Source organism: Sinocyclocheilus rhinocerous, unplaced genomic scaffold (assembly GCF_001515625.1).
Source record: "Sinocyclocheilus rhinocerous isolate Xijiao unplaced genomic scaffold, SAMN03320098_v1.1 scaffold1243, whole genome shotgun sequence".
Classification (NCBI taxonomy): Eukaryota; Metazoa; Chordata; class Actinopteri; order Cypriniformes; family Cyprinidae; genus Sinocyclocheilus; species Sinocyclocheilus rhinocerous.
This window is the reverse complement of record NW_015626033.1, coordinates 3,187,678-3,199,154: the sequence shown is the minus strand read 5'-3', so window position 1 is coordinate 3,199,154 and position 11,477 is coordinate 3,187,678. Positions and strand designations below refer to the sequence as shown.

Below are 11,477 nucleotides of genomic sequence, written 5' to 3'. Positions count from 1 at the left end.
CCGCCGCCCCCCGTGGCGCCTGCCTATAAATCAGCCTAATTTGCAGCACAATCGGCCAATGCCGATTAATTAAAAAATGCCAAAAATCGGTCGACCTCTAATTGACAGCGTACAGAAAACCAGACACACTGTCAAATGAATACAAAATAAACATTTCCAGATAACATTTTAAATATTGGCTTTTGCATTAGTTCAGTGTCAATAAAAAATTATATTATTTACAGTATTTTTAAAACAACCTTTGATATCACAATTAATATTTCTATCACACAGTATAAATGGGTCTTTATGCCTGAAATTAAATACATTTTTATTTTAGGAAATAGTCCCTTAAAGCAGTGATTCTCAACCGGTGGGCCGTGGGCCGCGGCCCACTAGTGGGCCTTCGAGTGCCATCTGGTGTAGGCAGTGGTAGACTAACCCAAATTAATTTTCATTTATTTTTTAATTGACAAATCTTGTTATTTTGTAATTATCTAATTGTTCTTATGAATTTATATGATCAAAAACACTCAAGTCAAGTCAAGATGCATTATCTAAAAGCTAATTTATATTTAAATATCGCAACACCAATCACGTCACAACGTCAGATTGAACGTTTGTTCGATCAGATGCAGTAACTACGTTACTGTAATATGGATCGTTTTCTGAAAAGAAAAGCAGATTTGGGAGACAGACCTGTGCAAGCAAAAGCTTCGAAGTGTGTGGTGAGAAAATACGACGCTGAATACATTAAATTTGGTTTTATAAGGGCAGGTACTGAGATTAAGCCGAAGGCTCAGTGTGTTGAATGTGGAGAAATTTTGTCAAATGAGGCGCTAAAACCATCAAAGCTGCAGAGGCATTTGAACTCAAAACCCGGGCTGTGTTGGGAAGCCAAAAGTATATTTTCTAAGGAAAAAAGATGGGCTTCAGGCTCAACAAAAAGTCATAACATCGTTATCAACTCAATCAAAAGTCACCTTGAAAGCTAGCTATATGGTTGCCGCTCGTGTTGCTCGTAGTAAGAAAGCCTTTACTATCGCTGAGGAACTTATTTTGCCAAGTGCTGTGGATATGTGTCGAGAGTTACTGGGTGATGCAGCTGCAACCAAAATTCAGTCAATACCACTTTCCGATGACACCGTGGCTAGACGAATTGTTGACATGAGCGATGACATTGAATGCCAACTCGTGGAACGAATAAAGGCAAGCCCTTATTTTGCCATACAGCTGGACGAGTCGACGGACATAAGCAACGCCGCGTTACTGTTAGTTTTTGTCCGATACTGCATGGACAGTAATCTTTGTGAAGATCTGCTATTTTGCAAAGAACTTCCAACGAGAACAGGGGCAGATAATGTCATGCACTGCCTTGATGAGTACTTCACTGAAAAAGGTCTTGATTGGAAATACTGCTCAGGTATTTGCACAGACGGTGCGGCTGCTATGACGGGAAAACATCGCGGTGTCGTTAAACAAATCCAAGAGCGAGCGCCAGCAGCAAAGTGGACGCACTGTTTCTTGCACAGGGAAAGTCTTGCAACAAAGCAGATGTCACCAGAACTGCATGAGGTCATGAACATTGCTGTGAAAACTGTTAACTATATTAAGAAAAATGCACTCAACTCAAGGTGTTTTGCAGCTCTGTGTGAACGACTTGATGCTGATCATTTGCAGCTCTTGTACCACAGTGAAATACGGTGGCTTTCAAGAGGATGTGTGCTTAATCGTCTTTTTGAACTGAGAAAAGAAGTGCACACATTTCTGGAAGAGCAACGCTCCCCTCTTGCTGAGCATTACACTGATGATCAATTTTGTGCAAAACTGGCCTACTTATCTGATATATTTGATCAGTTAAATCAGCTGAATGTATCAATGCAAGGCAGAAACAGCACAGTGTTTTTGGTTTCAGACAAAATTGAGGGATTCAAGAAAAAACTCATTCTTTGGAACAGAAGAGTCAAGGAGGGACGATTTGACATGTTTCCACATCTGAGTGAAACATTGGAAGCCTCTTCTCATGTGAACATATCAAGTGTCATAACCCAGCACTTGTCTCAGCTGTCTCAAAAGTTTGCTGACTACTTCACAGAGGACCCTCGACATGGAAACCTTTGAATTTTGGACCCATTCTCTGTGGATCCTGCTTCAGAAGACATGGCTCTGTCCACTGTGTTGGAAAATGAACTAATGGAACTATCAGCTGACAGTAGCCTAAAACTTCAACTCACACAAGTTGACCTTGCTTAATTTTTGTTACTGGCTGCAAGTGAATATCCCTCTCTGTCAAAGCGGGCAATCAAATTTCTATTGCCTTTACCACCACATACTTATGTGAGTCAGGGTTCTCCACTGTGAAGTGGCCCTGTTATTGTTACAGGAATAAATGGTTACGGAGTAAACCTGCCAAGTCTTTTTTATACAAGGAGAGTTTTCATCTATATAGCTGACTTGACCTAGTCTGCTACAGTGGCATAACAGATTAACAGCAGATTATATCATTGTACTTTTTGAATTTTCTGTTATTCTGTGTTCATACTATCTTATTTGGAAAGGTGGTCCTCGGAATGTTTTTAAACAGTCATTGGTGGGCCATGAGTTGCAAAAGGTTGAGAACCCCTGCCTTAAAGGGAATCATCATACTTGTGGGGGTGCTTGGCATCGGAAAGTTCAAAACCCCCATTCTTCTTTTAGAAAACACACTCACCTGAAGACGGCTACTAAGGGAGCATAAATCGAGTCTCCGTCATAGACGTACATGTGGTCCCAGCTACATTCGGTCGCAAAATGGTTAAATCGTAACCTCAGGACTGCGTTTGGGCTGCAAAACAAAAGTAACGTGTCCAGTTTTTCTCCAGTTGAATTGTAAAAAAAAAATAATAATAATACATGTAACACTTATGTAATGCTTCAAGTTTGTTTAATATGTAAGATTGTTTTAAACAGTCATGTTCATATCGCTAATTGTATTTGATAAATTACACTTACAGTATGTAAATTGGGGTGAATGAACTTTGTTGAACATTTCTGCTAATGAATAGAGAGAATGTTCCCCTCTTGTGTGTCTGACCTGTTGTTACAGGTATGTTAGCCTGGATGTGGGGATGTATTATTAATTAATTTGTTAAAAGAGTGTTCCCCTTGTGTCTGACCCAGTCATTGGTCTGACCTGCCCTGTTATTGTTACAGGAATAAATGGTTACGGAGTAAACCTGCCAAGTCTTTTTTATACAAGGAGAGTTTTCATCTATATAGCTGACTTGACCTAGTCTGCTACAGTGGCATAACAGATTAACAGCAGATTATATCATTGTACTTTTTGAATTTTCTGTTATTCTGTGTTCATACTATCATATTTGGAAAGGTGGTCCTCGGAATGTTTTTAAACAGTCATTGGTGGGCCATGAGTTGCAAAAGGTTGAGAACCCCTGATTTAGAGCATTAATTTGCAAAAAATGACAACTAGTCAAAATTACAAAAAAGATGCAGTGTTTTCAGACCTCAAATAATGCAAAGAAAACAGATTCATATTTACTTTAAACAACAAGATACTAATGTTTTACCTTAGGAAGAGTTCAGAAATTCAGATTTTCAATCACAGCTTTCATGTGTCTTGGCATGCTCTCCACCAGTCTTTTACATTGCAGTTGGATGACTGTTTGCAACTCCTGGTGCAAAATTCAAGCAGGTTGGCTTTGTCTGATGGCTTGTGACCATCCATCTTCCTCTAGATCATATTCCAGAGGTTTTCAATGGGGTTCAGGTCTGGAGATTGGGCTGGTCATGACAGGGTCTTTATCTAGTGGTCCTCCATCCACTGCTTGACTGACCTGTCTGTGTGGCATGGAGCATTGTCTTGCTGGAAAAAACAATCCTCAGAGTTGAGGAACATTGTCGGACCTTGCTGAAGCTCCCCCAGATCATCACTGATCGTCCACCAAATATCACAGTGGGTGCGAGACACTGTGACTTGTAAGCCTCTCCAGGTCTCTGTCTAATCATTAGACAACCAGGTGTTGGGCAAAGATTAAAATTGGTGTCCAGTTTTTCTCCAGTTGAATTGTAAAAAAAAAATAATAATAATACATGTAACACTTATGTAATGCTTCAAGTTTGTTTAATATGTAAGATTGTTTTAAACAGTCATGTTCATATCGCTAATTGTATTTGATAAATTACACTTACAGTATGTAAATTGGGGTGAATGAACTTTGTTGAACATTTCTGCTAATGAATAGAGAGAATGTTCCCCTCTTGTGTGTCTGACCTGTTGTTACAGGTATGTTAGCCTGGATGTGGGGATGTATTATTAATTAATTTGTTAAAAGAGTGTTCCCCTTGTGTCTGACCCAGTCATTGGTCTGACCTGCCCTGTTATTGTTACAGGAATAAATGGTTACGGAGTAAACCTGCCAAGTCTTTTTTATACAAGGAGAGTTTTCATCTATATAGCTGACTTGACCTAGTCTGCTACAGTGGCATAACAGATTAACAGATTATATCATTGTACTTTTTGAATTTTCTGTTATTCTGTGTTCATACTATCATATTTGGAAAGGTGGTCCTCGGAATGTTTTTAAACAGTCATTGGTGGGCCATGAGTTGCAAAAGGTTGAGAACCCCTGCCTTAAAGGGAATCATCATACTTGTGGGGGTGCTTGGCATCGGAAAGTTCAAAACCCCCATTCTTCTTTTAGAAAACACACTCACCTGAAGACGGCTACTAAGGGAGCATAAATCGAGTCTCCGTCATAGACGTACATGTGGTCCCAGCTACATTCGGTCGCAAAATGGTTAAATCGTAACCTCAGGACTGCGTTTGGGCTGCAAAACAAAGGTGATGACATAATGCTTAAGAATGTGTTGCTGGCTGCATAATCCATTATGAGAACATATTACAGCAGACGCATTTCTGCCAAGTCTGAAGGGTGCAAGGCGGAATGTGCTCCTCCAAGCCTTTTCTGGTAACCCAACACAGAAGAAAACACCCTTGTAAGGGCTGCTAAAGTGTATTTAAAAAGGGCTTATGCAAGAGGGAAGTGTGGGCACAACAAAACTTTGATGAGAAAGAGAAAAGAGGACGGAGTAACACTTACTAGCCCTCAATCAGCCAGGTGCACTTGGTTTTGTACTTGTAGTTGATGGGGCCATCTGTTAGGTACCCAGACGGCTCAGTCAACCTGAAAAATAAGATCAGAGTCGCCGTTCAGAGGACCACATCAAACCGAGCCCGAGGGACAAACAGAACAATGCTATGCATAAAAAAAGATGCAGAAGGTGTTGCAGAGAAGTGCTGTTGCAGTACAAGTAGGCACAACGATGGAGCTGGTTTCTGTGGTTACTTATGGCCATATGGACGCAGGCTTGTGTGGGAGCAGATCCACAATGATTCACTGCTGCAAATGTGCTCATGACACACGCCTAACCAATCAGTTTTCCTCTCCCTCCAGACTGCAACAGAGCCATCGGGCCCATGGAGTGACAGCGCATGAATCCGTATTGCATCATCACAGAACACTCAAGGCCTGTCTGTGTCGCGGGCCACATTAACCACACCAAGCAGGCGGTTTGTTTGTAGATGCCGACTTGAAGGGATGCATCCTTATAAACAATGGCCTCAATATTCCACAGACACACTTTTAATTGAACACACTATTGCTGCTTGCATAGCCAAACACTCCTCAGGGCTAATTCTTCAAGAAAATCAATCTAAGTGACATTGCTAAGACCTTCTGTCCTGCTGTTCTTGATGAGAACAAAAAGAAGAACTGAGCTGGTGTTGCACAAGCATCTTGGAGTGGACCAGAGGAAACAAATGCATAAATATTCACATGATATCTTAGAATTACTATGATACTAAAAGGAATTGTTTAGAAAATTTTACTCATCTAGGGCTATCCAAGATGTAGATTGGTTTGTTTCTTCATTAGAACAGATCTGGAGAATTTTGGAATTACATCGCTTGCCGACCAATAGATCCTCTGCAGTGAATGGGTGCCGTCAGAATGAGTTAAAACTTGATAAAACTAAACAGTAATTCACAACATGACACAAAAAAAGCTTTTTAGCTGTTATTGTTTATTACAAATATACAGCTTTTCACTTCACAAGACATTCATTGAAGGACTGGCGTCGTGAGGATTAAGCCCCGTTCACACTAGCAGTGACTTTTGTCGCTACATGTCGCCAGGGGCTGGTGATGAGGTTGCTAGTGGGCGTTCTCAATACTGGTTGCCTTGACAGCGAATCAGGTTTCTTGCCGCTAAGTACAAACATTTTGGAGGCAAAAGACTAAATATAATCTAAATCTAAATTAAATCCGTACATACAAACAAAAATGAATGAGAAACAGAGCCTACTTTCTTCCATTGCGTATGTTTATCTACGGCGCTGAGAGGAGAACGATCACATGAGCTCTACCGTCTTCTTTCCTATTGGCTGTCGCTCCCGAAAGTCGCTCTTCATTTGCATAAAGTTGAAGGATTCTGAACTTTGTCGCGTCGCTAGACACGCCCCATCCGGTCGCCAACGGCCGCTGTCGCTCATGTCGCCGGAAATCGCCAGCTCTCCATTGAAATGAATGGGATTGTGTCGCTCGGCTGTTGCGTGTCGCTTGTAGCGTGAACGGGGCTTTTCTTGTGGTTTACTGAAATGTTTTTATCAGCTGTTTAAACATTTTGGCGGCACCCATTCACTGCAGAGGATCCATTGGTCAGCAAGTGATATTTCTCCAAATCTGTTCCGATGAAGAAACAAACTCATCTACATCTACATCGGATCTACATTGGATGGCCTGAGGACAAGTACATTTTCAGCAAATCCTTTAAAGGTAAAGTTTGTATTTTCGGCGCAAAACAAAACGGCAAAAATGGCAACTACTGAAATATTCCTGTATACATGGTAATTAGCATATTCAGAATAAAATGAAAAAGACATGACATTCATTAACTGCTATTGTCTTCTGGAAACACTGGAGATGCTCGCTTTTGCCATTTATCATGTTACTTTTTTGTAATTCTGCACAGTAATTGAATCAGCTCATTAATTCTCATTCATGTCCCTGACAACAGCGCACAAGAGAATGTCCTTGAGTCGTATTGTGCTTTTGCCTGCTTATTTATCTCTTCATGTCTTTTAATGTGTGTAATTAAATCTGTCTCTTCCTCACTCTACAAATGTGTTTCTTGCTAGACTTTTCTCAACTTCCTGTGTCACATCAACAATCTAGCTGCCTGGTACATTTTCTCATCTATCTTGGCTGGTAGTCTAAAAAGCTTATTTTTGCCCTGCAAGCAAATTTTCCATTAGAGTGAATATTCCAAACAAGGTTTTAAATCACATCAAAATTATGATTAATACAAGCAGGTTTCTAGAATCCATATTTTTGGCTAAATTTGGTTATGTAAATCAGGTCAACACAGTGCCCTCCAAAAGTTTGGAAACATCCTAGGCAAAGTGGGATTCTGGACAATGTCAAAATAACTTATTGAAGCAGTTATCATTTGAAGCAATAACCATTTTTCTTAATACTTAATACTCTTAATGATAGAAATATATACACTACCATTTAAAAGTGTAATGTTTTTGAAAGATGTCCCTTATGCTCACCAAGGATGCATTATTTTGATCAAATATACAGTAAAATATTATTATAATACATATTTTAAAATCTAATTTATTTTGCTTGAATCCTGAGTGTCACATGATCCTTAAGAAATCATTCTAATCTAAATAATAATAATAATATTTAAAAACTGTACAACTTTTGAACATTGCTGCACACACATTGTTTGACTGATAATTGAAATGACATTCATCTGTGCACCACAAAGCAAAGTGAAAACAGCCTGCAAACAAAAGTCATCTTTGTGGTTATATTTCTCTTGTAATCATTTCTCTCAGTCTGTAAATCATTCCTCACTTGAAGTGAAGAATCGCTTCAAAACAACATTTCTGACTGACAGCAAACCAAATGCAAATGCTGAAAACCTGGCACTAACATTGTTGTTGTAGGTTAAATCGTAGCCTATTAACAAGCTATTTCTCCACTCTATGTTCTGCATGTCTATAATCAGACACAGAGATTTTAAGAGCAGTTAAAAACAGTAATCACGGTGCACCACTTCCTGTGCTGGCGAGGACATCCCTCAGGCTGAATGTTGGCGAGAGGGATGTTTCTCTGTGCAGGCACACATTCAGAGAGGGAACTGTAGGTGAGTCAACAGTTAAAATATTCACCAGGTTTTCATTAATCTTTTATAGCCCAGTACCACAGCAAATATCCACCAACAGCCAGGATTAATACCTATCCCAGAGGCTTTGAAGCCGCCACCGGACATGGTTCACTCAGCCTCGCTCAAAGGCTGGCCTCAGGCATTCAGAAAGAGACGGGAAGGGAGTTACATAAAGATCTGCAGAACAGCCATTGCAATATTACAAAAACAAAGTCTTGTGTGCTGAAGGTAAATGGGGTCTGAACGGTGCAACTCAGCACTGCAGTCAGCCATGCCCAAATGCCTCTTCATCAGCTAACTCAAGCCCCGCTTCCTGCCACGTGAACAGGAGTCCACTAATATCTGTCGATCACTTCCTGAACCTGCCAGTTCTCACAGCCCTTGTCTTCCTGTGGTCGGCGTGTTGCCTCCCACCGCTTGTTTGTTAAGCTGTTGTGTAACAGGAAAACTGTTTTTAGTGCCAGAATGATGTGGAGGCAAGGACACTAGGTTAGGACTGCTGAACAATTCAGGTTTGTTCATTTATTTTAAAAGTTGTGGTATCATCTATCCACTTTACAACCTTTTAAAGGGATAGTACAGCCAGAAATGAAAATTTACTCAACCTCATACAGGTTTGGAAATTTAATTACCTAAAGATCAGAACTGCATGCGCATCGTACTAAACAAAATTATAAATATGTCGTTACTCCACCACATTTGACTTAAAGTGCCCCTATAGTGTGTAATAGCTGTATGTAAATTTAAACTATCTGCAAAGTTGTGAAGCCGAAAGCGCACGATAAATAAAGTTATTGTCTCCCAAAAGAAAGAATCGACTCTGAACAGCCTAAACGAGTTTCAGTAATTAGAATCCCACTTTGTGACGGCTACACGTCAAGGTATAACACATTTGCATAATGTAGCTTGTCCGTGTGTCCTACACTGTGAAGGTAAATTTGTTTTATTTTCACTTCCGATAGATGAGGCTTAAATGAGGGTTAAAATTCACAGCAGTACAACCCCAGTCTTTTTTTGTGTTCCCGTCATTTTACTGACGACTGCTTCTCTAATATCTTGTCCGTGTGTCCTACACTGTGAAGGTAAATTTGTTTTATTTTCACTTCCGATAGATGAGGCTTAAATGAGGGTTAAAATTCACAGCAGTACAACCCCAGTCTTTTTTTGTGTTCCCGTCATTTTACTGACGGCTGCTTGTCTAATATCGGGGAGTTCAATGCGGGATTCACAAAACGCTTGCTCTTGAAAGATGGCTCAGTACCCAGTTTATTTGGACCAGCTTGCTCCACTGAATCAAAACCTGTAAGTATGATAAATAATAGATGTTTATATTTTCTATCGAGCGTTCAAAATACGGAACTATGGCAATGAGAGCAGAGTAACTCATGGAAAGTAGGGGCTTAGAGAGACTGAATCTTAGAACTGCTTCGAACGAATTGTTTGAGAATCCCTGGAAGGTGAGGTGATATTAAATGCATATTTTGAGAAAACTAAAGTGTTTTTTGACCTTGCATGCATGCAAACCTATTGTAAGAGACTCCAAAAACAATATTAGGAACCTTAAAATGGCATAATAGGGGCACTTTAAGATTCAATCAAAAACAGTGAGCTATATTTAAATTCATACTAAGCAAGCAAGATCGAATGTTCAACAGGAAGATCTATTCACAAGGAGTTGAGAAAGTGACGCTGTTCACAGCTGTGAAATGTAAACTGCAACACTTTTACTGACAAAGGGGATTTTAGAGTGGAAGGATTCAAACACTCTTTGTTTTTGTCCAGGAGGTTTGAGTGAAGTGCGATACAGGTAAGGGTGTATCTAGAGCATTTTAAATGGGGGGGGGGTGCTGGGGCTAGAGGTCTTCACGGGTCCACTTGGATCCAAAAACCCGAGGTCCGACCCGAGAGGGTTTGGGTCCAAAACTTCGACGAGTACCTCAGACACGGGTCGGGTTCGGTATTAGCAGCCTCGGGTAATTTAAAATAAAAATGCCTTTCCCAAATGGACCCGATTAGACCCGAATTCTTTTAAACTATCCCGAATGCGTATGTTACTTTCACTTTCGTGTTAAGAGAGGAACACACATAGAAAAGGAGCATACGTTCGTAATCATCACACACAGACATCATCTTATAGATATGAGATCCATCAGGAAAATCCACTCGCTTCATTATGCTGCGTGTTCATGCAGGGCTTTTCTTTTTTGTGTGCAGAAGCCTTTCGCCGGAGATCAGGTTGCAGACAACAGCGAATCCATGATTAGGCTATCGATTTATTTTTTATCAAACTATCACGTTTATTTTTCAAATCCACTGGTCACAATTGAAAGCGGAGCTCAGAAATACCTTGTATCCATCAGGCAGGCACTAATATAAAGTAACCTAATAATAGATTGAATAAATGTTAAATAAATCAAAGTAATGGAGAAGTGGCCAAATCAGTCAACAGGACACCGGGATAAACAACTGACAAGCTGCGCAAAACCACGATCATATTTTGTGCATGTTTTGCGCAGCTTGTCGGTGAACAACGGCTCTGTGTAGTTAATGCTGCTCCATGTGAAAGCCCACACGTGATGGAGATTTACCGCTGATTACAGAATGGCTTTACTGACAAGATGCGCGTTAAATATCGCATGCGATTTATCGTGCAGCAGATTACTTTTTTATTTAATATTTTTAATCATTTGTGTGATCCCTTATCAATGCAACATCAGTACAAAATTATAAAGAGGCTGATATTGTGCAGAATTTTTCTGTGGTGTTTCAAAACCTTTTACAGCAATGACCTGATAATATCCAAATTCTGTAATTAAATAAAACCTAAATTCATAAATGACATTCATCTGTGCACCACAAAGCAAAGTGAAAACAGCCTGCAAACAAAAGTCATCTTTGTGGTTGTATTTCTCTTGTAATCATTTCTCTCAGTCTGTAAATCATTCCTCACTTGAAGTGAAGAATCTCTTCAAAACAACATTTCTGACTGACAGCAAACCAAATGCAAACGCTGAAAACCTGGCACTAACATTCTTGTTGTAGGTTAAATCGTAGCCTATTAACAAGCTATTTCTCCACTCTATGTTCTCCACTCCAAGCTATTTGACAAGCTATTTCTCCACTCTATGTGCACCACTCACCGGTCTCGAGTATCACGGAGGAGCTCCGGAAGGATAAAAGGGAGGAGTGACGACAGTGTCGGACGAGAGAGGACCAGGCCTGGAGTTTATTTTGTGTTTTGTGTGCGGCAGTCGTCCGCGA

At 40.1% G+C, this 11,477-nt stretch overlaps 1 protein-coding gene across 1 annotated transcript in view; it reads right to left on the bottom strand.

Annotated features, from left to right (window-relative positions):
• LOC107708169 (attractin-like protein 1) overlaps positions 1-11,477 on the bottom strand; it is a 127,804-nt gene that overhangs the window by 91,608 nt on the left and 24,719 nt on the right. Inside the window, exons 2-3 of the mRNA XM_016512337.1 lie at positions 5,079-5,162; positions 4,693-4,806 (exon numbers count right to left, since the gene is read on the bottom strand). Of these exons, the coding sequence (XP_016367823.1) occupies positions 4,693-4,806; positions 5,079-5,162 (198 nt within the window). The remainder of the gene's footprint in view (positions 1-4,692; positions 4,807-5,078; positions 5,163-11,477) is intronic.